General features: G+C 36.3%; 2 protein-coding genes across 8 annotated transcripts in view; both read left to right on the top strand.

The window, feature by feature from the left end:
• The window catches only part of vegfc (vascular endothelial growth factor c), a 33,964-nt gene extending 13,107 nt beyond the window's left edge, over nucleotides 1-20,857 (top strand). The window contains exons 4-7 of the mRNA XM_052545500.1: nucleotides 2,287-2,426; nucleotides 14,600-14,703; nucleotides 18,344-18,662; nucleotides 19,800-20,857. Of these exons, the coding sequence (XP_052401460.1) occupies nucleotides 2,287-2,426; nucleotides 14,600-14,703; nucleotides 18,344-18,662; nucleotides 19,800-19,914 (678 nt within the window). The 3' untranslated portion in view covers nucleotides 19,915-20,857. The remainder of the gene's footprint in view (nucleotides 1-2,286; nucleotides 2,427-14,599; nucleotides 14,704-18,343; nucleotides 18,663-19,799) is intronic.
• tmem134 (transmembrane protein 134) overlaps nucleotides 1-27,203 on the top strand; it is a 790,957-nt gene that overhangs the window by 671,342 nt on the left and 92,412 nt on the right. The window lies entirely within an intron of this gene.

The raw sequence follows: 27,203 nt of genomic DNA, 5'->3' as shown, positions 1-27,203 counted from the left end.
GAATAATCTTCAATCAAAACCGTCTGCTTTTGTTTTAATGCCTACTCGCAGTGTAGACAAAACTCAGATGATCAGTTAAGCTTTGATTTAAAGAGTTGCGGATGAAACAGGTTTGGTTGGGAGGTCATGACTGTGAATTATTTGCAAGAAGGCCTCCTTTAATTACCCCCCTTATTTTGGGTGGGCTGACCTCAGCAGGCAATGGGTTCTCCTCATGTGATTTAAACCATGACGCCCTCCCACCAGTTGAGCCGCCTGAGCAGGTCAAGGTCTCCATGTCCACGCTACTGCGCCAGAGACGTAAAACTCCCATTCTGGGCACAAAGCCTGAACAGCAAATGCAATGTGAAGATATTTCAAAAAATCTTAGTAAGATATGGATTATGAAATTATAAGCTCCAGGTTTCATTGACGAAATGACTGGGTCAAGAGTAAAATATGCATTACATGAACATGGTTGCGATTTGAATTACTGGTATTATTGTTGATAAGCTACTTACATTAAGCACAGTGCAATGTAATGCCAACAAAGCCTTTAAAAATGCCTACAAGAGTGAAATATCTGTGAAGCAACTGTGACAAGTGAACCTGTTAGAGCTTGTCATCAGTCTCAGAGAGAAAGTGAAACATATTAAATGGACTTTTGGTTTCGTCTGACCCTTGTTTCACCTGCACCTAACCAATACTCAGGCCTAGTAGACTGTTAATACTGCAGTAAAGTGTTTTTATCATCAAGAGTGGTGGGCTGACACATTTACAGGGTGAGCAAGTGAAGATTTAGGGATCACTTGTCCTGGTAAAAGCAGTTAATAAATAAATTATAGAGTCCTGCGAAAACATCAAAGAGAAAGAGTGTATATTTCCAAAGATTTTCACCCAATTGCATTTCACCAATTCAATCTTTGTTGAAAAGATATGGGTTGTTAATTTTTCCTTTGTTCTTGATTAATATTTTGTGTTAATGGCCCATTAAAGATAGTAAATATAGTTTTCTTATATTTACACTCTGCCTTTTTTATTGTTTTTGTAGACTGGATTGAGCTCATCAATACAGTACATTTTCACTGATTTCGATTGCTAAAGCAGTTGTCTTTAGATGAACAGTAGCTATGCAGTTAGAAAGTGACTGTATGACTTTGTGAACTTAAGAAACATAGAAGAATGGAGAGGTGTAGCGAGCCAACCAGTGGGGTCAGAGAGACTGTAAAATCCAATAATTCTCTTTTTTATCAAACACAATTCATTTATGTGTGTCTTGAGAGTGGTTTGTTAATCCAACAGGAGCAGACATGGGAGGTTTAGCATTCCAGGGCTTTTGGAAACTTGTTTGTTTGTTTGTCCCGCTAAAAGAATTTACTGCCTTGGATCTGAATATGAAGTATGGAGGTCTATAGCAGCTATTATGCATCTCGCAGAGTCCATGATGAATAGACAAGACAAAAGAGACCAAAAATTAAATTTATGTCATCTATGACTCAGCCTCATGTTGTTCCAGGCCTGTGTGACTTTCTTTCCATGTTCTTTTCCATTAAATTACAATTACGTCAACTGAAGCCTTCAGACTTCAAAAAAGATACAACATCACCATGAAAGTATCCTAAAAGTGGTGAGTTAACACTCATAGCACTGAAGGGGAAAGTTTAGCAGTGAATTCTGATGCTGTTTGGCATCAGAACACATGGATTAAAGCAGACATTTATGTGGAACTATTTTATTTTACTTTTATGGTGCATTTATGTCATGTTTTGAAGCTTGACCAGAGAATTCTTCAGAAATTCTACTTTTATGTTCCACATTAGAAATTAAGTCATATGCACTGCAGCAACCTAAGGGTGAGTTTATGATGACAGAATTTTAATTTCTGTGTAAAATGTCAGTTTAAGTAATTTATTGAATCATAGTTTAATTGCACATTCAACATAAATTCCTTGGAATGTTTCCTCATAGCAGGAGGAAGTTTTGATTTATTAGTCTAACAGTATTTGCCTGCCTTGCAAATTATCTTGCACGAGTTCCTTATTACCCATTTCCCCTTACCAGTTTGATCAGACTGTAGTTGCGGTTGTGTCTGTACACTGATTTCACAGAAGGGCTCTACGCACTCACAGTTGCACAACTCCTTTAGACTTCAATCCATTCATTAATCTTGATTTAGATATAATTGACTGCCCACAATTCATTTTGTCATCCTGCACACTCCTTAAAGTAACCCTTCATCCAGTTTCACATCTTACCTCAGTTTGATTTAATTGAAAATATGACCTTTCTTCCATTTTCACTCTGCAGTTGTTCGAAATCACAGTTCCTATGAAGTATGGGGCCAAGCCAGTCACCATAAGCTTCGCCAACCACACTTCCTGCAGCTGTTTGTCGAAACAGGATTTGTATCGACAGCAGCACTCAATAATTCGAAGAGCCTTACCAGAGTAAGTCTTCACACTACCGCACATGTCCCTAAGCGCTAAAGTTTGATGAAGATTTTTGATGAGAGGTTTTGATATGTTATGTCTGTACTATTTTATTTCTCTGTTGCTTTGAATGTTTGAGAGGTTAGAATAGAATATCAGTGTAGACTAACACTGTGTACCACACTGTCATATTGTATCACGCCATAACAGCTTGATGCAGTCTACACTGTTCCAAATCCATTTGTACTATTGTCAGAAGCAGTACAAGCATGTGGAGTACACCACATCATGCTCCATAAAAAAGCCACGCATAAGAACAACATAAAAACTATAATTTGTTTCCACACAGCATAAGAGAATTGATGATGTTAGCATGTTCCTAAAGATTAGGTCACATTTACCTTTGTCATTTCAATAGGAATCCATGAGATAGGGAATTTCAAGTGAGGGCGAAATAATTCCCCATGTAAATTTTGCATTGTGTTAAAGCTGGTTGTGGTTGCCAACAGCAAGTACTGACCAACAAAAAGCTACTTGATTTGCAAGTGACTTCTGTGTGAGCTGTGCATACATCACTACACTATTGACAACAGACCTAATTTTCCATTAAAAATGCAGTAATGTGACCACACCTTAAGGTAATGGTGCAGTAATCTAATAAATATAAAACATATACAGTAGCACAAACAAATATTGGGAAAAAAACTAAACAATTATGTATCCCACTAAACTTATTAACACTTACCGATACAGTATTGAATTAAAAAGTTTATTTGCGATCAACATTTCTCTCATCCACCATCTTGGATTTTTGTTTTCTGTTGGGAGTGTCTTTTCCTCCTGGCAAAAACGTGTGAATGTCACTTTGGATAAAAGTGTCTGCCAGATGCATACATGTAAAGGTAGATGCTAAGTTGTGGAACAGGGCAACAGTTTTCTAAAATCTATTACTCAGCTCTAACAGAAATCTTGAACAAAGTAAGTGCTGATGTGTTAAATTGCACTCTGGTGTAGTGGGAGGATAACTTATATAAGAGATAAACTATCACACCAAGACATTCAAAAAAATGACTTGACTGTGTTCCCTGTTTGTTTTGGCCTTCTTTAGCATCTCATCAGCGGATATGTGGCTACACTGATGTGTGTATTTTGGATGTCGTTGCACACCCAATGACGTACAGTAGCTCATCAATTAGATTTTCATATTGGTGGTTTGGTGTGGCCACCCATTGTTAAGGCTGACAGAGGACTTCCTGTTCATCTGTTGTTTTAGGAATTTTGTAAGGCAGGAAAATCCCAGTAGGGACTCTTAATGAACTTACCATGCAGTGTGCAGAGTTGATGAACTAATGAGCACCGACAAGCGAGCTACAAAGCATATGTATTTTTTGTGGCCAGATGCAAACAGCAAAAATGTTGTTTGTAATAGATGTTGAAATAATTATTGTTATATCAATTTAGGCGGGTGGTATCTTAACTGTCTGTGCTGAAGTACACAATTCATGGGATTGATTCCAGGTATTTTTGACTCAGGAAAAATACATATTATGCATAATACGATGCATATTATTTACAATGTGGGTGAAAAACTAGATATTCAAATTTAACCATTTTAAAGCTGACTATATAGAATGCAATGCCCCTCTTGACTATATAGCATCTATTGAAATGCTTAATTTGATATATAGAGAAACACTGATGGCCTTGCATTTTATCCACCACAGAAACAGAGACAGCCTTAACATTTAGTTTTCTCTTGTCCCAAACCCATTTTCTTTATTTCTGATACCTCTGCCACTTCCCTTGCTGCCAAGGTGAGAGATAGAGAAGTCATTTTAATGAGCATAGCAGAGCGTAGACATATGGCAAGAACTGTGAACTCTGTGAAGAAGAAGAATCAACTGTAAAAATCTTCAAATTTCTTGCTGTATCAGCTCAAAAGTTATTTAGAGCTGAAGTTTTTCCAAAATGCAACATAGCATGTTTAGCATTTCTATATTATGTAATGTTTAATCATTATGTAATGTACTATTTATTCAGATTGTCATAAAACATATACATTATTATGTGTTGTTTTAATGTAATTATCAGATATTTACAGCACTAAGTGAATTTAATTTACATTAAAAAAAAGAAGAAAAAAAAGAAAACAGTTTAACAAATCAGCTGAACAAAACATTTTTTTTTTCATTATATCATTATATAATTGGAACATAAATCTTATTTTGTTCCAAAAAAATAAAATAAAAAAATAGGTTAAGAGAGCTCCCTAGAAATTGGAAATCCCTATTTTAGACCATTAAATATTAAAATTTGTTTTGTTTTATACTTAACGTGATTTAACACTGTTGTCTTAAAGCAATAAATCAATGGAGATTGTGCTATATTGTGGTTATTGGGATGACTGTGTTTTGCAGTCACGTTCTTGCACGCTAATAACCATAATGTAGCTCCACCTCCATAGTGTATTTTTTTTTTCTTTTCTTTTTTTTTTTTTTTTGCAGACACATTAAAGGTATTGATTGCAAAAATAAAAAAGTTGCAAAATACTGTCTTGAACAGAATTGGAACCCTGAAGCTGTTTTCTATCTCTCAGTACTTTTCTAGAATTAAGCACAGCCCCTGTTTTCAGCCCTGCGTTGTTCCCTCACATGCTTTGTATAAATGTTTACCATTTTATCCTCTCAACGAACAACGGATTAGCCCATCCGCCTGTTTGTGACATAAGTCAACGTGCTAAAACGTGAGTCATTGTACACACATTGAGCAAAGGAAAGAAAAGAGGTGAAAAAGATTTAATAATACACGCTTTGTGTGCAAAAACAGCGGCTGCACTTTCTGTGTAGAGGAAACCTATCGATCCCACATGTGTGGCAATGAAAGCCAGTTTGTTACTCCATCACTCAGAGATCTGTTTGCAAACAGGAGGGGAAGCATCACAGAGATGTTAGCCATGTTGGGAAAGGCAAAGAGGGTGACACACTTTGGGAAATGGCTTTTACAAAGGGCGTGTGCAGCTGCCGTTCAACATTTGATTACTTTGTTTAGCTCCCTGTCATGGAACAGGATGTGTTATGTTAGTAAAGAAATATGAACTAGTTGACAGCCTTTGCTTGATGTCTTTTACATTGTGCATTTGCACAGTGCATTCAAGGCATTGCTAGAAAATATAAGTTTAGCCACAATAACTTCATTGATTGTGTTACTTCAAAACACTTCCATAAATCAAAGTGTTAAAGAGTTTTTCACCCAAAGATTATATTCTGTCATCATTTACTCACTCACATGTGATTCCGAACCCAGAAGCCTGAGAAATGTATTTGCCTCCATTGAAAGTCTAATCCATCGAAACTGTGATGCTTTAAAAAGTTTATAAAGATAAAAGTAGTCCACATGAATCCAGCGTTAAAGCTTCTGAAATCTTCTGAAGAGTCATGATCGCATTTACATTATTCATTTACCACTTTTATTCACATAAAAACATTGATCTGGGCACATCTATGGAGCACATCAAATATGGGACTTATTGCTTGAATTGCGCGAATAAACCTTCTTGTAGGAACTCAAATGTTCTTTCATGACACACGAGAACAAACCCAATTGGTCCTCCAGCATCAAGCAAGCATGTTTCATCTTCTTTTACCCTCTAAGATGTGCTCTGTGTATGAGACGGATGAAAGTATCAAGCGTTTAGAACAGCGTGACAGAGACTAATTGATTACAGAATTTTCATTTTTGGGTGAACTTACCCTGTAATTATTCATCATGCATGTTTGCATGTCAAATCAAAACATGCTAAATGCTAAAAAGCAACCCTGAGTCTTTCAGTGAAGAACTGGAGAAAAGAACTATTTATTGTTATGTTTTTCAGAGCCTTTTTTTCTGAAGTCATCCCCTGTCAAAGTGATTTGCGGTAGGGGGAGTGAAAAGGAAAGAGGCATCATCCCCCCACTAGGTCCTGCACAGCCAGGCCTTGCTTAAGAAAAAGCAGATGTGTTCCTAGGGCGACCTGCACTGTGGAAGTGTGTTATATGTTGTTTTGGTTTCCCGGACACACTGAGGATTCATCTCCTCATTCCTCTCATGCTTTCACCCAAGCAGGGACAGCAAACTATCTGCGCATGTGAGGATACCACTTTTTAGAGTTCAGTGCGGACGTGCAGCTTTACCTTTAGCTGACGTCATTTACTGTGCTTGTCTCTTTAATTGTTTACAGCTGTCTTTACAGCTGTAAAGGTCAACACCCGGGGTGGGAACTTGCAGTCTTGCGATCTTGTCCATGTTGCGCATTGTGCTTTCTGAATTTGTTCTTGAATAAGAGAAGTTTTTCATTTAATCTGACTCCGAGGTCCAGATTAATTCAAGATCACTCCAGGTCAGCTTTGAATGCTTTCAGCTCGATTATAATCTTGTATTTGGAAAAATCCTGCCCAAACCTGTGCCATCTGATAAAGACGAGGGCAGTCTGTGCTGCCAGGGGTTTAATGCAGGGTGGTCTTCTTCAAGCGTCCAGCTTTGAACTGCAAAGTGTTAACAAAGTCTTGCTGTTCTCGCTGTTTGCCGTGAAAGAGAAAACGTATGTATCTCACCTCAGATGTGTGGTCTAGAGTGTAACGTAGAATATAAACCCTACTGGTGTTATCAACACTTGTGCAATGCAATGGCAGAGGGCTGGTAGTGATTATCAGCAGTTGGCTCGTGGTTGCATTTCACTTTCTCTCACTCTGTATTGTTTTGGAGGTGATGATTCACTATGTTAGGAAAATAGAGGCTCTTCAGGAGCAGAAACATTCAGACATCACTGGGGCTATCATAAACAACTCAGACTGTTACCTAATGACTTTTGACCTACAGCTGCTCTTTATATGCCAATATGCATGCGTGTTTTTCATTAATTCATCAGGATTTTACTATTTTTTCCACTCTTTCTCGTAAACTACTAAGTTCTTATATAACTTCCCCTGAAAGAACTTAACACACCAAGAATGAATGGATGACATAGTTATTTATACATAGTTTGGAGAGAGCTGTGAAAAGCCATCCCCTTACTCTATTATTCTGTTGTTGCAATGTTTATAGCATGCAAGTTCAATTCTTATAGTTTACAGTGTATATAGTGTTGTAGCAGGGCTCTTGCAATGTAAACTGCTCGATTCAGAATCAGAAAAAGCTTTATTGTCAAGTATGTTCAAACACACAATGGATTTGTTTTAGTGGCAGGAGCTTCCAGTGGAGAAGAAAAACAATATGCACGACAATATTCAGCAATATAGGAATAAATATAAAATACTGAATAAAATATACAACTGTTTACAGTTGGGAAGCAGAGCTGCAGGTTGGTGCATTAATATAGATGTTTAACTGATGTGCATATTTCAACTGTGTTATGGATTTTAATGTGGCTCGTCCAGTCATAATCATTATGTATTCAGTTTGTTTTCAGTTTGTTTTAGATCAATTGTTTCATGATGTGATGTAAAAACTGGCTTCATTTGGTGTAAATAATCTGCTTTTGTGGTTTGTGACCTAGTGTTTAAAAAAATGTACAGTATATAATGATCATATTTGGTATAAATGGAATATTTTAACAAAATGTAATTCACTGGGGTATAGTAATTACACCATTATAATGCTTTTACTCTGGGGGATGTTGAATGCTTGGCTTGGAATCTGATTGGTTGATGAACGTTCTAAGGCATGCAGTTATGTTTTTAGGAAAACCCACATGTAAAGTGGTTCCTGGCAGGTTTACTTAATGACTTTGTAAGATTATTTCAGTCATTTTAAAGATCCTTATAACCTACAACAGCAAAAGAACCACATTACTTTGTTCCGTGTCATGCCTGCATTACTACCTCTGGTGTGCATTATTTTTTTCTAAATATCCATTGGCCTGTCATCAATTATTCCCTATGCAAAACATCATTAGAATGATTTTCTTGCAAAAATAACAGTAATGCGATAATGCATACTTTTATCTTGATATAAAATTACCTTCATACCAATAATGCCTTTCTTCTGTTGATCTGAAGATCTCCCGGTTACAGCAACTGATTTCAATCTCTTGCACAGTTTTTTATTTCTGGAACATTTAGCAGTCCATTATTGTAGGTATGATAAGTAGTGTTTTCAGCACTGAGAAATACAGAGTGAAGAGGTTGTGGGTGAAATATGTTTTTGTTTTAACAGCCAACCTTCGTTTCGGCAGTTTAATGTTATTCAAAGTGCAGGCTGACTATCCCTTGTAGCATAGTTTACATTAACATATATGGAAAAGGATATTTATATCCTCTTTAGAATTTTAAATGTAAATCAGTTGAGCTGCGGACCTCTTCAGACAGCCCCCAGCAAAGAATGAATCAGCTCTGTGTAACAAACAACATATGGGTTTGTTGAGTTACTGTAAAGGTGGGAATGCTGATTTGTCTCTATGCCAGTGTAGTCGTATCAGAAGCATGTTCTCCGAGTTATCCTAGCTTATATATTATCTTCCTGACACCTTGCTAGACTAAATGGAGTCTTCTGTTTTGCTTTACGCAAGGTGCAAGTGCACATGTTAGTCATCCAGTAGGTCGTCTTCCACCTCGCGTGGACCATATCATAAGTCCTTTTTAACTCCCCCCAGCCCCCCTGTTCTCAGGAATGTGTTGTCTTGTGTCACTGAGCATATGGTAATTGAAAACACATTGAGAACCCTGTGCATGTGTAGTTTACCACTGAACCTTTTCGGGCATAGTCTGCAATTTGCTTTATTTCACGGTTCTGATATTCAACAACCTGTTTCCCTTTTTCTAAGTAAACACCCGCAAAACTAATTATGCCGCCATCTGTTTGATTAGCTTGCATGGTATGTTTGAAGTTAAGAATGCAGAGCGGACTGACATGTAATGGTGTTTACAATGGATTGTGTCAAAAATACTTGTTCTGTCGTCAAACACATAACACACGTGGTATTCAGTAGGGGTGCAATCTCAACACCTTGCGTCAGTTACACCTACTGTTGCTTCTGTTGCCGTAAACAAGCTTATTCAGTGATTGCTCAAGTTTTCATCATCTTCAGACATTCCGATATTTTTTGTGTATTTGACTCAAATTCATTTAGTTGTTGGCATTCAACATTTCTCAACTTTGATGTAGAAATTGCACAATATTGTCTGAGTATCTTCTCATAGAGGATTGCAAAAGGTGAATAAATGGATAAATGTGCAATACATATATGTGACCCTGTCTGTGAAATCCATTCAGACTAAAGTCTCAAAATCTAATTATTAGATAACAAGCATCAAGACACAGAATATTCTTTACAAGTTAATGAAGGATGATTTTATGTAGAAAACACTAAATCACACAAAAAAGCTGGGTTCTCACAGACAGGGTCACATATTTTTGTCATTGTTGTCTCATGCAAATTGTTGGATGGTCAAAAGAGGTTAATTTTCAGTTTTCTTTCCACACTTAGTATTTATTATTTATTATATTATTATTTATTTGTTTGTTTCAGGAATAATGGATAGTTAATTGCTAATTAATGACCCTTATTTTTACATATTAGATTATCTTGCCATAATCTAATTGTCATTTAATTAATTAATTTAATCATATAAAAGCACTTTTAAATATTTAGCAAATTTCCAAATGAATATCCATTTTTCATCCTGTATATTTTTGTGTTCTGATGCCTAAATAAATTTTTAGCATTTAAGAATTATTATTATTAGCCGTAGGAGTAGCAGGCGCAGTGATATTATGAAACACCTGAAAATAGTTCCCGCTAGGTAATATCATCGCACAAAAGTTCCTTGAATGAGAGAGTAGTTCCTCGCCATATCGGCCTAGAAAATTGCATCTTTTAATTTTCCATCGGTCTTAGTACACGATGTAACTACAGAAGAGTCACGTTTTAAATAGGAAAATATAGAAACTCTTTGGTCATTTTTGAGCGAGATGCTAACGAATCAGATTCAATGATCTATGCTAAGCTAAGTTAAAAGTACTACCGCCAGATGCGGAGATCGGCTGAATAGATACGAAAACGGTAAAACTCAACTGTCTAACTCTAAGGGAGTTGGAAAATGAGTGGAGTGTTCCTTAAATGACAAACAGTTCTCAATGGGTAATATATCACCCATGCTGTCTAGGTGCAAAAGCAGTGATTTCATGGACAGCCAGACAGGAGGCTTGATCTATGCAAGAGAATGCTTCTTCGGTGGACCTGATCCAGCCTTGGGTCATGCTAACTGGTCCTGACCTCTCACCTTTTAGCCAGGAGAGGTTAATGATAGTGGACCTGTAATTGGAGCTGTTACATCCGTGTCAGTTCTCAGCAGGGTGCAAGACTGAACACACAAACACACACACTTGCACTCTTGCACACAGACACACATGTCTTCCAGTGCAAAGGTTGAGGGCAGACTGTGAAGTCTCCTGTCTCTCTGATCTAGAGGGGAAACCCACATCTGAGCCTGGTTTTTTGCTGGATGACTCTGAAGCCAAGTCTGCCTGGGGAACTGACATTATGCCCGAGCCACTTAAACTCTCAAAAACAGAGAGGAGGAGAGAGTGGAGGGTGGTAAAGACAAAGGGAGGGAGAAAGGGAGGGGACACAGTAATAAATAGCATGGGTCTGAATGGCCCCAACCGTATCATTCACTTCCACATCCTTTTTTTATTTCTTTCAGAAAAAAAAGTTGCTCTCCAAGGACTTGTTCATGAGTGGTATTTCCTTTAGGATAGACTTGGTGAGAGAGGGGTCTGAAGGTCTAAATTTGACTTTGTGATTGGCAGTGTTCAAAGTTAACCCACAGTAGAATCTAAATTTGGTTCTAAGCGTAACGTACCGTCCTTACCTTTTTTGTATGTGAGCCACAAAGCAATTACTGAATGTTATATATAGTAGTATTTCACAGTTTACTGTGTCAATATGATGTGTCTATATGAAAGAAATGAAGGTCATACAAATCCTGCAGTTGGTTAACGTTACATATTTATTTAGGCAGAAACAGTGAAACAAAAAATGATGTGATCGTACTGATTACAATATCTGAAAGAGTTGGAAGTTTTTTGTTGATTGGGGGATGGCATCATCTCTTTACAGGTGTTGGGGTCATCTAAATCTTCATGACAGGTTGGATCCAAAATTGGTGCTGGCATGAACTTTATTTACATCCTGATGTAGAATAGAGAATAAATAAATGTTCATTTGATCTGATAGAACTATATTGCAAGGTTATGAGCTGCATTACTGTATGTGAATGTTTGGCTAAAGAAATGTGTCTTTAATTTAGATTTAAACCAGGAGTGTGTGTCTGAGCCACAACAATATCAGAAAGGTTGGCCAGATTTTAGCAGCCAAAAGTAAAAAGCTCTAGTAGTAGTAGGTAGTAGTACTTTATTTATCCCTTTCGGGAAATTCTTTTTCAGTGAGTTTCAACATGCATTTCACAAACAATAGAAGGACAAAAATACATATCGACAAAAAAAACCCCACAATATTTAAGTGTAAAAGAAAAACAACAACTTTCTTTTATTTAAGAATTTCCTCAATTGTTAAAACTTCATATACAATAGGTGCATATTATCAGATGTAATTTGTATTGCTTTACCTCCTACCTTGAAGACCTTGATATCCTTGATACTACCAAAAGTCGAGAGTTTTGTGGCCATAAAGAGCATGATGGATTGTAACATGATAAATACACAGGAGCAGTTTTAATGTAGTTAATTAAATATTTAAATTGTGTTTGGCTATTTTGGATAATGTGATTATATAATATTAAAATAACTTATACATTTTAAGGCTTTATAATTTAAAATAATCTCCCTACCATAATATGTACTGTATCAACAATACTGTTATATTTATCACATATTCTACTGAATAAAATCTCAGCTTTTGTGTTACTGTGTTTGAATTGTATCCAAATCAGTGACATTAGTAATAACGACTGACATGTCAAAGATGTCTGAGGCATTTATGTTTAGGCTAAAAATTTTTAACATGTTAGTTATCAGTTCTGTCCCCATGCTGAAACTATGCACAGTCTATTTGTTTAAATATGAGAGAAAGGCATCTTAAACACATCATTGTTTGTTTGTAGTTTTCCCAGAACTCTCCCGAGCTTCTCTTCAGAGTGTGCCACTACATGACATTTTTACTGGCCTGAGTCTTTCTAGGGGTCAGGAAAATCATTGCTCTTGGCCTTTCAGTTTCACTGAACTGTATGGATGGTGGCAGTTTAACTACATAGTGTTACTCTTACATCAGTTTCTTAGATTTATTGATGTACTACTAATAATAAAAAATTATTGCATGCTAGAATCTATGTTTTATGGCTTGACTCCCAACATCGATAGTCAAATAATCTACGGATGAAGTCGTAATTAAAACTAAATTTCCTTAGGCCACACATTGTTGAAGTTTATAAATGCCTTGCAGCTGTGGATATATGTAAATGCATTGCAGATGTTTAAAACCATAAGCATATACACTGATTAAACTCAATGCAAATGGAAAAGATGCCTTGAAATTTAAAGCGGCTTTAGAAATGACCTCCTCACACACTTTAATAGAACCGGACTCTTCTCGATATGTTGCTCCATATCATTTTTCTTGCCTGCAGGCAATATCAAATCCCAGACGATTTGCAGTCCACACTTAATGGAAAAGCAAAGAAACACTTCACACCAGTGTCGATCCACTCTTAGCGTAACACACATTTTCCAATTTCGCAGATTCATATCACTTCACAAAAGAGAAGCCAGAGTAAAGTTTATCTTGGGTGAAGCCTGTGATTTCTCTGCCCAGTAGCTGCAGCCTGGACTTACAATCTGAGGCCATGAGAAGATAGATGGACAATGGAGCAGACAAGAAGATGAGTTTGAGCTCATCTGTGACTTCAGTTTGGATCCTCATAGTAGGCAGTATTGGAGTTGGAAATAAATGAAATGAAAAAAAAAAAAAAAAAAGATGTGCCAGTTGGTTGTTGATCCTAATTTTGAATTGATGTACTCATTCATACATTCATATTTAAGTATTGCTATTTTTTATTTTAATGTTTTATTAATTAATTTATAACAAAATGCACTCCTTTGAAATTATAAGTTTTATTTTATTAAATTATTTTCACTGTTCCTGGGAAGAAAAGGCATGTGCAATATGCCCTTTGAGGTTAAAAGTTTAAGAAATTGTACTGAATTGCAGAAATGAAGAACAATACTTGGTATATTGCACAACATTAAAATAAATACAATAGCTATATTGGGACCTGTGTATCAGAAAGTATTGAAACATGCCATTTCTGGCAAATTCGACTCCTACATGCCTGGCACATCTATAACGTAATGCGATAAAAATCTGTTTCACTGCATGCAAAACATGTTTAATCACTTCATATGAGTGTCCTTTCACCATGTCTCGTTTCATGGAAAAACGTCCTGTTTGAAAAAATATTGCTTCAGTTGTTTCCGGTTATATGTGTTAGCTGGCAAAATGGCAAAATCCACATGAACACTTTAAACAAAAATACATTTTTGTTTGTTACTTCAGAACATTTTGATTTCTTAAAATATATTGCAATATTTTGGGCATCTGAATGAGCTATTTGTAAGAATCTGATCCATACTGTTCATGATTTAAAGGATTGTAGTGTGCTTCTGCTTCATTCAGTAAGACCACCATGCCAACTACACCATGTGCAACTGGTTAGCAGGACAGCAAGAGAGTCTGATAGCATCACTCCCTTCTTCCTTCTGTCTGAAACAACTTTGACTCTTCATCGACAGAGTGAGGCCAAACCAAGAACACAGTATCAAATGTTGTGCTTTTTCAGGACAGTTCCTTAGAGGTGTGTTTACTTAAGAAATAAAGTCAGTGATCAGACTGAAATATATTTGTAGTCAGTGAGGTCATCTTCCATGTCCTCTTTGAAAGTTTGGGTTTTTATTATTGAATCAAAGACTGCAAACAGGCTAATTTGCAGTGAGGTTACGACACACAGCCTGTGATCAAAAGAGATGTGTCTATGAAATTCTACCATCCTCTTATGAATAGAAATCAGTTTCTGTGTAACAACAGCTAGCATTTCTTATGTGAATCATTGCTTGTTGAATTGACACTTGAATTATTATGCTTTTTTTTTTTTTTTACCCACGCTGCCATCTGTCTCCCTGCTAATCACTTATTTCCTCTACAGATGTCATGTGGCAAATAAAACATGCCCAGAGAATCACAGCTGGAGCAATCGCTTATGCAGATGTGTGCTACTGCCCGACACCCTTTTTTCAAAACCACATTCTGGTAAGTGCTAATGCACATGTTTACAGCCTTACAATGCTGTGTTTTGAGCACGACTGTATGACACAGAAACAAACTTACACTGAAAGAGGGACCCCACCAATGAGAGAACTTGTTTTCTCTACTAGCGTTTTTGATGAATGTTAATTGAATTCATTCAGTAATATTAGAACACAACTTGGCAGACAATCACCACTACAGAAATATATCCATATACTAGAAAAAAATGTTTGTAGAATTATGATATTAACGGTTTTGGCATGCTGATTTAAGTCTGTATTCTCAGATATCATGAGTCACGCTGAAATGATTTGAAGCAGTTTAGTATGTTTTGGAAAATTGGGCTTTGCATGTAATCAGTGTTCCTTCAAATTTTTGTTCTTGCTGAGCAAAACCCATTTCTATTGAGTGAATCCGTCAGCCACCTTAGAAAAAACTAAATAATAACAGACCTTTATGTTAACTGGGGCATTATTACGAAGAAATGCTGTATATCTAATCTAAAACAGTTCATTTTATTACATTTGACTTTTATGCAGTAACTAAAGCATAAATAAGAATGGATAAATACATTTGCTTCAGTTGCATTTAGAACAGCATATTTATTTATTTAATTAGTTATTAAATAGCTATGACTGGTATTATGTGCTTGTTCCAAATGCTGTAACTAAAGCGGAAATATATTTATTTACACCTTGTTTATTATTTATATGATAATAAATAAATAATCGGTATTGATATGCTGATAAAACGCAGGAATAAAAGCAGAAATTGCATTATTTATTTAATGCATATTATTTTAAATACAAACAAACAAATAGTTGGTATTAATATGCCAAAACATGCAGTGACTAAAAATGAATAAATACGCTGTTCTTAGAATGGATGGTGAAAGTGCAACATCAGTGTCCACTCTGGAATTAAGGAAATAGTTTGTCATGAAGGCAGAGCGCAATCACAGAGCGAAACTCTGCAATCAACAACCCTGACCACATGTCAACAAAACAAAGCCTACAAAAACACAGCAGAGTTTCTGCCGAGAGGAAAGCTGCCATAATAGCTGCTTTCAGCTTTGTGGCAATCATTCAAGCCAAACAAAAACATCCCCAGCAAAGTGTGCTCCGTTAAAATGGGATAATTGCTCATTTCTCACCCTTCTATCTGATCTCAAACCTGAGTTTTTGTTCAAGTGGAGCATGATGAAAATCAGGTTCGGAATGATGGTAGTGACATACTTGTCTTCCTTATGCTTAGTAAATATGACAGGTCAAATCCTAATGTGGATACAGCAGTCTGTTGGTTTATGCACACAGCATAAGAATGCATGAGCTGTGCAGTCAGAAGACCCTAAGGCTAAAATAGGCATAAATACATAGTGCATGTGTGAGTGCAGATAAAACAGCTGCACACATATTGGGGCACTGTATTAAATTTAAAAAGACAGGTTGATTTGGTGCGGATGGTTATGTTGCTTTAGCAAGCTGGCCAATTTTGTTGACTGTCATACTGAAATGGAATAATAGATTTCCATTCAGCTCCACTGTAGCGGTTGGGGAGTGAAATGAATCTTTGCTAAAGCAGACACACTAGGAGGAATGTGTCAGGATTGTTATTCTTTTCAGTTGCTTCATGGAAATATCCCACGTCACCTTTTACTTGGCGAGGTCTGTGACAGAAAAGCTTTATACTACATAACGTAATAACACATTATCTTGTGGGTCAGCTTAATTTGGATACTAATGCCTAAACACTTTGGACTTACCTCTTTCCAGTTGTGTAATTTCATATGTTCCCTCTCAAATATATAAATGTTCAAAGGTAGCACAAGCTTCCTCACCTTCAGTGGGAGGTTGCTTAAGATGAACTGATGCTATACTGATATAAAGAGTCATTTTTCACCACTACTACTTTCTCTTTCTACACATCCTCCCCAAGTCTGTTCTGTATGTCCTTTGAGGCACAAAAATATAGCTGAAATGCTTTGAAAGCAGTTATGTGGCTTGAGCATGACAGAGCAACATTGCAAAAACACTGACTGCTGTCAGAGCGTCCAACTTTGGCTGGATTTTGTTTGGTGCTTGTGAAGCAACATTTTGCAGCATGAAGTATTTTCTTCCGTACTGTATTAGTATGGTGTGAATGGATTCTTTTCCTTTTTTTATTTTTATTTTTTTGTTGGCTTGATTGTTCAAGTGTCAATGATAAAGAAGGGTGTCCAAGATAATAATAATAATAATAATAATATTAAAAAACATTTTCTGAACATGTTTACATTTATTGATTTTAAAAGTAGGATAATAATACATTGTTTACTCTTTGTATATAAAAAAATTACGCACATTTTTGAAGGTAACAACATAATTATTTACCAAAGCTATTATTGTTATTACATGTTGTAATAACAATAATAGCTTTACATCTTATAACAGTTCAGTTCTTTTTTCTTCATTATATCAAAACAGTTGTATCATCCATGTTTAACTTTATGCCAAAATCTAAATGAATTTTATATGAATTTATAACAAAATCTAAATGAATTTTATGAAAAACTACAAATATATTATTCATCGGGGAAAAAGCATATTCATTTTAAGTATAAAATGCAGTTTTTAATGTATTTTTACATTCAAAATTAAGAACCAGAAAAAGTGTCATATCATTGCCCCCCACCCCCCAAAAAAGCAGTTGCCCAAAATGCTCGAGTCCTGTGAAGCAAATTATTTATCCAACCTACAATCTCCTATTATTCTAATAAAAAACATTGATTCATCTGGATAAAACTGAATAAACGTGTTTCAAAACAACTATCTAAATCCAACACCTGCAGAAATGTACTCTCAGTGTTATTCTAATCAATATAAATATAGACTTGAATCTCAAGTATATGGTAAGTGAAGCAAACCCCATTCCTCTCATAGGGAATACAATGTGTGAAATCATATATATGTGAGCTGAATCCGCAGTGACATATTTATAAAAAACAAAATTGTTGTGAAGGAATTTTTTTTTTAAGTGTGGTTTTTCTGACAAAACCAGACCAGTATGGTACCTTTCCAGTGAAAACCAAATATAGTTTTGTATTTACCGTAACTGAGCAGTTTCCCAAGAGAAATGTCTTGAAAAAGCAACAGCAAACCACACTCACACATCATTCTGGTTAAAATAATATAACTTGCATAAAATAATTTTGTCTGTTTTTCAAGGTTATGTATAGCAACAACATGCTAACGAAAACTTTATATGGCTGTTTCTAAACTACTACTACATAACTATGATTCTTTATTATATTGCCACGATTTGCTTAATCATTAGAAAACACAAACACTTATGACAGCAATTCACTTTCTCTCTTCAGCCAAGTTCTTAGGCCATTTTTGTACACTCCTAAACAAAGGAAGAAATATACTGTAGTAGAGTTGAATTAGCCACCGAATGTAATGTTTTCATCAAGTTGTAAAGGAAAACATCTGGTTAGGCCTTTGGGGGTAGCATAAGGAATGCTGGGTAGAAAAGCTTGTATTGCTGAACGGTTTATCATGTCTGACAAATGTGCATGCTGGACATTGTTCTTTACTTGTGTAACGCTCTGGGAATCAGCCAGGAATTCCATAGCATTTATTTTTCTTCTTCTCTCCATCTGCAGAATTTGATGAAGACTTCTGCGGGCCCAACAAAGAGCTGGACGAGGAGACTTGTCAGTGCGTTTGCCGAAAAGAGCTGCGAACAGCAGGCTGTGGACCGCACCACTACCTGGACAAGAACACCTGTCAGTGTGTGTGTAAAGCAAAGCCCTCTTCCTGCAGGCCTCAACAGAGCTTCAACAAGGACACCTGTCAGTGCACCTGCGCCAAGGTGTGTCCCAGTAGTCAGCCTCTCAACCGCACCAAGTGTGTGTGTGAATGCACAGAGTCCCCTAACAAGTGCTTCTTAAAAGGAAGGCGGTTCCACCCGGCCACGTGCAGGTGAGAATAGAGTTCGCTGTTATTTGTCAGATGTAAAATTATTGTCTTTTCAGATACTGAGAGAGTGTCATACCAGTCTGCTGTTGGAGGGACAAAATATCCCAAACTGACACCACTGGTTGAGTCCATGTTGCTAGTTCTGCCTCACTTTACTATATTAAATATGTTGATAGGGCAGCCACTACAATTCCTTTTAATTTTAGTCATCATTTTGATATTTTAATTTAATTTTAATGTAATTAACTCAAGTCATTTCCCATTCTTATTTAATTATATCTCCCAAAATCCATGCACTGAAAATATATAACAGTGAGGGAAAATAAATGCTTGGTTTCCTAAACGGTATTGAATTAAACCTTAGCTAAAAGTTTCATATGACATGGCTTTTCATGCTCTTTCCCTCTCTGACCTGTGCAACTGATACAAAAAAAAAAAAAAAAAAATCTATTAGTTTCAGTTTTCAGCCCCAAGGCCTTGTACCATTACTTCATTTTAGGTGATTTATGCTTTATTTAGCAGCATAGAACAGCAGGAATCGAGTGTCTATGGTAGAGTCTAAGGTTTGTGGGGTAACGCTTTACAATAAGGGTCTAATTTATTAGCATCATTTAATGTATTTGCAAACATGAACTAACAATAAGCTATTTATTTTTTTACAGCATTTATTCATCTTTATGTAAAACAATAAATATTACAATATACAGTTGTTCATTGTTAATAGCGTGTTAAGTAATGTTACAGATGCAAAATTTGTTTTAAAAAATGTATTTTTAAATGTTGAAATTAACATTAAGGTTATATTTATATATATAAAATAATCATTATTTTCAAATATTATATATATCCACAGTTTGTTAGGAGTTGTTTATTTTTCCTATATTGTCTCACAATACAGTTTATATTAATTCACAGCCTCTATTTTCAAAGTGTCAGAGAATTGCAATATGTTTCTATAAGTTCCATAATTTTATTATTTTTCAAATATATTTTTTCATATTCATCAATTTCATATAAGTAATACTGTGAATGGTGTTGATTTTTTTGTATTTTAATAGTTCTTTACAAGATGCTGCACTTAAATGCTACAGTGATGATATCAGATAGTAATACCAATTTTTTCCTCTCTCTTTGTCTTAGTTGTGTCAGGCCGCCGTGTAACATGGACCCTAAGAAAAGAGGATGTAATGATGATGAGTATTTCAGTGAAGAACTGTGTCGCTGTATACCTAAATACTGGGGGAGACTGAACTAAACACAACTAAGCGCAGGTGGCGCTGAATGCTAACGGACACGCTGGCATTTAGAGCAGTGCTGTGTTTGGCTGCTGCTTATCTGACTCACATGTGCTAGTCATGTCGACTAGCGTCGAGTAACGGGAGGCAAGAAATGTCCACATTCAACCCCACATATCAAACATGGGGTGAGCTATCAAGGACCGAGAGAGATTTCTAAAGGCTGGAGCCATGTTTTGCCATTGTTTTAATTGAATCGTCTATTCGTATTTGTCAGATAATGATTATATAATTTATTGCCATGAAATGTTTTGAAACTCCCTGGTTCATAGCATTCATTTCGAAAAAAAAAAATACACTGTGAGCAATATTTTTGTATCATGTTAAGTCCCGTAAAATAAAGTATAAAGTTGTATGATATATTGTTAACTTATTTATAAGCTGGACTATCTTATTAAAATAATACTGCACATGATTCAAATGTATTCAGTTTTGACTACCAAATGTATGCACCAGATTAAATTCTATCAAAATGACAGTGCAAGCTGGCAAAGACATGTTTTTCCTATGCTGGAAGCATTGCTTGTTGACAATCCAAGAACTTTGCGCAAGTTACCCAACAATATCGAAGACTTTGAAAAAGGAAATACAACACATTAATCTGGATATGGACGATTTAAAAACTGGTGCTACATGTATGCAGTTCGATAAAAGTTACATCAGTGACAATGTACACCTGGATTAATGGATTCCACTTATGTCTCATCCAACCTGCCTCCTTAAATGCAGTATAAGGTGGAGAAAGTGGTGTATGAATGACCTCGGTTGGAGATCAGTGGTCTTTAAGGCCTTTGACCTCAGTGGATGCATACACAGGAGCAATGTGATTGGCCCAACTCCACCTGGTATCCGTCCACTGTTTCAGCTTGACACTGTAAATATAATAAATCACCTCTGCTTCCATCCTAGTCCTTATGTCTGTGTCTGCCAAAAGTGTGCGTGTGATTTTTCACTGTTTCTCATTCCATAAAACCCCCCTGTAGCTCCATAATGGAACCATAATCTTCAGTCATCGGATGGGAAGGATCAAAAACAAGCTGTGGAGCTAAATCCAGCATATCCTTTGTCTTCATACAGCAATGTGATTGTATATATATATATATATTGCATATATATATATGCATTCTTATCACCTCTTCTCCTTTTCTGGAAGATCTAAGGTCACATTACTTTTGCATCTGGACTTTATTACCTCTTCTTTCTCTAACGCTGCATTCTCTGACATGCTACCATGGAGGTTATGCTGTAAAATGTTGCACCATTTATCTGTTTCCAGCTGTAACGAGGATTTCCCTGTAACCTGGATTGCAACAGATTGTACCATAGCCATCTGCATCCGCTGCACAATCCCAAGAGCGACCTGGTAAAAATAACATGTGCGCTAACAGTGAATCACCATGAAATCACTAGAAACATCTCCAGTCAGCGGATGAGTTTTTGAGAATGTCTAGCCTGATTTCTCCCCTCTGCTTTGGCTTGATAACTTTGTTCATAGTGGTGAATGTGGATGAGGTTTATATTTCAGCATTTAGCCAACATTGGGTTTTCATCTGGTGTTTGTATATTCCAATGAATTAGAAATAAAAACAAGTACGGACATGTAAATAAATGAGTGTCTTGTACTGTTAATTTAAAGCACTAGAGTTTCAGACGTCCCAGCTAGCATGTTTATACAATGTAAACGAAAATAAGCGCTGCCTGAAATGCAGCACAACAATGAATGTATGGAGATCTGTGGAGAAACGTCAATTTGATAATGCATAGAAAAACTTGTGGTAGCCAGAACATGTCAATATGCCGAAATATGTTAGCTGCTGATGAAATATATATTTTCCGTGTGCGATCCTGGGAAACTCAGCTAGAGGTCATCAAGTAAATCCTCAAGTCCATAAAAGCTATAATTTCTGCTTGTATTTTACACCTGAACGGGCTCCAGTATCATGCACCTGGCATCATTTAGGTGTCTGCTGCATTGCCAGGTTTTGCATTGCATTTGAGATCACTCTGCTGTGCTGTGCTGTCCTATTACAAACTAGGTGCTATGTAACTTAACTCACCTGTGCATGACTTTAATATGGAATCAGATGTACAAAATTAAGCTGCAAGTGGTTAGGGATATTATTGCCTACAGGTATTTTATCCACACATAACACCAACAGGCCTGCATTGTTTGCATGTACCTTGAGGGAAAATGCAGTGTTTATTTTCAGAGAAGATTGTGAAATCTGTTTGTGGCATTACTACAGGTCTGGCAATCAACTGAGTCCTATCCTCATTAGTCTAAATGTCCAACCTGTGAATTTATGCATTGAAACACTAACACAACTCCAGTTTTCAAGGTAATGTTCAGTATATTATTTATAGCAGTTGATAAAAACCACAATAATCCACAAGTAGTCCAGTCCATTCAATTCTTGTGTGTGAAGCAAAAATTATTTAAAATAATTTTAAATAAACAAATCCATAATTAAGGTGTTTTAACTAGAACCAATCACATCTGGCCACAATGATAAGTTGTGGATGGTATATGAGTGAAAGTTTTATTTTACCTTGCTTTTTGTTTTGTTCTGTTTAGTTTTTTTACATACATATAATGCTTGACCACAAAACTAGTCACAATGGTAAAGTTATTTTGGTAATGGGAATTTTTTTTCAATTAAGATTTATACATCTGAAAGCTGAATAAATAAGCTTTTCATTGATGTATAGTTTGTTTGATATGACAATATTTGGTTGAGATACAACTATTTGAAAATCTGGAATATGAAGGGTGCAAAAAAAATATATTGAGAAAATCGCCTTTAAAGTTGTCTAAATTATGTCCTTAGCTATGCATACTGTACTAGTATTTGTGTTGTGTTAAGTTGTGATATATTTACAGTAGGACATTTAGTAAATATCTTCATGGAACATGATCTTTACTTAATATCCTAATGATTTTTGGTATAAAAGAAAAATCTATAATTTTGACTCATACAATGTATAGTTGGCTATTGCTAGAAATATACCAGTGTGTCATGCAAATGGTTTTGAGATCCATGTTCACATATGTAGGCTGTTTTTTTTTTTATCATTTATGTATATGTTCTATATTAAGAGAGTATATTGCAATGAAAATATCTCTTCAACATTGATTAAAAGTGAAACTTTAAAATTAAAATGAACCTTCCTTGTGTTTACACACACACACACACACACACACACACACACACACACACACACACACGCACGCTCACACACACACACACACAAAACTTCCATTCAATGTTAGTTTGGCTATAAACAGAAAAACCTACAAATAACATTCCCATAACAGTAGAAGCTGGTGTTCCAAAGACATCATTAAAGGGGACCCATATACTAACATTACAGAGGATTGTTCTGTATGTGTTGGGTGTTCTCTTCAAATGATTGAGACATGGAATGACCCTGACAGACCCAAGAGCAAATACACAGAGGCAGAACATGGAATGACTGACTGATTGGCCTGGAAAACAGACCCCATTTCTTTCTCTTCTCTCAGAGGCTATAAATCAGAGATATTTTAGACTGAGTTCCTGAGGGGGTCACCGTTTTTGGCCTTTTGGCTGCTTTAATGGATCCGGCAGCACTGGGAGTCATGGTTGCCCTGCTGTCATTCAAAGTTGCATGTTACTAAGTACAGTCATATGAAACAGTCTATATTATAGTACAATAAGCCTGGTCAACCTGACCTACAGGATGCAAATACTTCCATAGCACCTCACCCTCTTCCTGCCCAGCTAGTCGAGCCAGAGCGCCCCCTCCTACATTTTCCTCCTTGCCTGAAACCACCAAACCGCCACAGTAAACACACAAGTGTAAGAAGGTAAACACCTCCCAACCACTCCTCCACTAAAAGATTAAGACTTCCTTTAAATTACACCCAGTGCTGGAGTAGCTCACAAAGGAAAAAAGGAGGACGTCGCCTTTTTTCCCACATCTCTGCCCTTCAGTGAATCAATCAGTCACAGGTCGACCCCAACACACACTCTCCCACACAAGTTTCAGGATGATGGCTGTGGTCTAAATGTCCAACTCTTAAAAATGAGAGAAGCTTATGGGAGCAGAAAAATGAGCTGTCTGTACTAAACAGCGCCCAACTTCATCTCTTTAGTGAGTCTGTCTGGCATGAATTCTGCTGAGGCCAGAATAAGCATCAGTGTGCCCTTATGGGCCTGCTTTTTTTAGCGTGTGGGAAAAGGAAACCATTAAGTGATTATGAAAATGTAATCGAAAGGGCAAGAAAGAAAGGATGTGGATACTGGCAAGTCGGGAGGGTGTTTTTCCTTTCAACAATTAAAGCCACCCCATGTACGTCTGTGAAGAAACAGCCAGGGGTCAAAAGACACCCTGCTATAGACACAGACTTCTCAGAACCCATCTATCTCTGTACTTTTTCTATAGCAATTCATCTAAACATGACATTCCTTTTTTTTTGGAGAGCCTTAAATAGTTATAATCTATCAAGATAAGCTTTCAAACCAGATGCCATTTCAAGCCATTGGGTCTGTGATACTTTGGAAAATATGGCCCAGAATAAACAAGTGTACATTAAGATCCAGTAGATATATTAAGCTAATAGCAAATATAGGACTTTTAGCATGCCTTCGTTCAATTCAAGGAGAATAAGGATTGAACAAAACTAGAAATAAAAACACATTTTACACTGGCGGCCTAAACCAATCCAGTCCAATCATCAGATTACAGTCAAAATAAAAAACAATGGTCACATTTGGACAGAAATATCAGTGACCAGTTCAACTTGCAACAAGATGATATTTTGACAGTCGGTATGAAAGTAAACTTCAAATTAGTCTAATTTCACACTGTGATAGCTGAAGTCTCAGTTTATTGTTGTCTTATTTTATACAGTCATGCCGATTATTTCCTTTGGCCGCATTGGAATGTTTTGGTTTGATCAATTTTTAATTTTACAACCTGTGCCCTCCCATGGATAAAGACTGTGAGTAATATTTGAGAAAATAAATTCTCTTTTTTCATGCTCCGCAAATAGTTGATTTATTAATGGTTATTGTTATTATTTCATATGATCCTATAATGAGTTCAAGCAGTGTATGTAGTTCTCATTCACAGATATCCAGTTGATCCTTTTCTGGAGAGTTACTCTCTAAAATGGTGTTTGTAAAAAAAAAAAAAAAATGTAATGGCATGCATCATTTCATTATATACATGTAATAAAAGAGGGCTTTCTGCTGGTTCAGGCTGCCTCAAAATTGGTTGAAATAACATGTTTAGTCAATAAAAACCACAGTTAAGCAAGTCCAGCTTGTCACAGCTTCAGCGTGTTTGTTCTTGAGCTCACTGGACCTTTTAAAACCACGACAATGATTATATTAAGCATATGTATGCCGCTGAGGCAGGGCAGCATTCAAAATGTTTTAATATTCAATAAAAACAACCCTTTAATTAATGTCAGAGAATCATTTTAAAAGGTCCCATTTGAGATTTCATGATGTTCATACTTAGTTTTTTTTTTTTCCTGTTCATCATTGAAATTACCAGACGGCACATTATTGTGCAATACAATCATTATCAGATATATTTTGATTGTGATCGGCCTCAAATAAACTAAAAAACTAAAAATAGATATGTTTGTACAAAGTCAGATTATCCACAATGCAGAATATTAATCACACTTTCTGCATCATCTTACTGTGGACAGTAGATTTATCTGGAGCCTTTATGAATATGATCCATTGTTTCTAAAGCCATCTGATAATTTCCATCTGTTCTCAGCCACCAGAGTATTTTGGAAATTCCTCCATTGTCTATAGAGGTCTATGTGTGCATGCTATTTGGAACAATTTTCAAATAGAACCAATTGTATGTGCTGATTTTACAAGTAAGCATTCTTCAAGCCATAAACACAAAGCCCTACTTAAAAGAGAAGGCTTCACCCTTGCTTCTGGAATTGCTTTGTGTCATCTGGGAATTGTTAGGTTACATTAGGCTTATTCTGTCTATTTAGTCGGATAATGGCATTTTGAAGTAATCTCACAAGTTGCTTCACCAAACAAGAGGAGACTTACTCTCCACTGAGGTCCACAGCTATAGGTGTCTACAGTGGTTGTTAAAACTTTGAGAATGAGCTAAGTCGCAGGCAGGATCTATAAATGCATGGCTTCAGGCTGTTTGGGGCTACTTTAGCCTGTAAATGTAATTCGCACACTCCAGATGTAGTATGAATCCATCTGAAACAACTACACACACATACAAACACACACTTTTCACACATCAACTTTACTACTCTTCAAGAAAGCCATTTTGCAACACATTCACAACTGAGCTCCATGTGGGAGACAAGCTCCTGTGTGGCTTGATGAAAATGAAAAGGAAAAAAAAAAACTTAGGCAAGAGGAGAGGTTGGTTAAAAGTGATTTCTTTAAGTTAAGCCAGACCACCTCAGCCCACATGCTTTGCCTTTAGCTGGTTTGTCATAAAGCCTGGTAGCAAAAAGCCCTTTGATTTTAACCGCTTTTTACATACAATAGCGCATACAGTTACTTGAACTTGGGGTCATAGAGTTCAGGTTATATTTGGGGTCATACAGTTAAAAAAATATGCCAAGGTGTCAATATCACAATGTCGAAAAAAGGCAAAACAAAAAAAAGTCTTGAAAATAAAATTGCATTAAGTAAATTGGCATAATTTAATTATTTATCACAATATTATTCTTGGTACTTACAGTACAGACCAAAAGTTTGGACACACCTTCTCATTCAAAGAGTTTTCTTTATTTTCATGACTATGAAAATTGTAGATTCACACTGAAGGCATCAAAACTATGAATTAACACATGTGGAATTATATATGGAATTATATACATAACAAAAAAGTGTGAAACAACTGAAAATATGTCATATTCTAGGTTCTTCAGAGTAGCCACCTTTTGCTTTGATTACTTCTTTGCACACTCTTGGCATTCTCTTGATGAGCTTCAAGAGGTAGTCACCTGAAATGGTCTTCAACAGTCTTGAAGGAGTTCCCCGAGAGATGCTTAGCACTTGTTGGCCCTTTTGCCTTCACTCTGCGGTCCAGCTCACCCCTAAACCATCTGGATTGGGTTCAGGTCCGGTGACTGTGGAGGTCAGGTCATCTGACGCAGCACCCCATCACTCTCCTTTTTGCTCAAATAGCCCTTGATGCCTTCAGTGTGACTCTACAATTTTCATAGTCATGAAAATAAAGTAAACTCTTTGAATGAGAA

The sequence above is a fragment of the Carassius gibelio genome, chromosome B1 (assembly GCF_023724105.1).
Source record: "Carassius gibelio isolate Cgi1373 ecotype wild population from Czech Republic chromosome B1, carGib1.2-hapl.c, whole genome shotgun sequence".
NCBI lineage: Eukaryota > Metazoa > Chordata > Actinopteri > Cypriniformes > Cyprinidae > Carassius > Carassius gibelio.
This window is presented reverse-complemented; position numbering and strand designations above follow the sequence as displayed.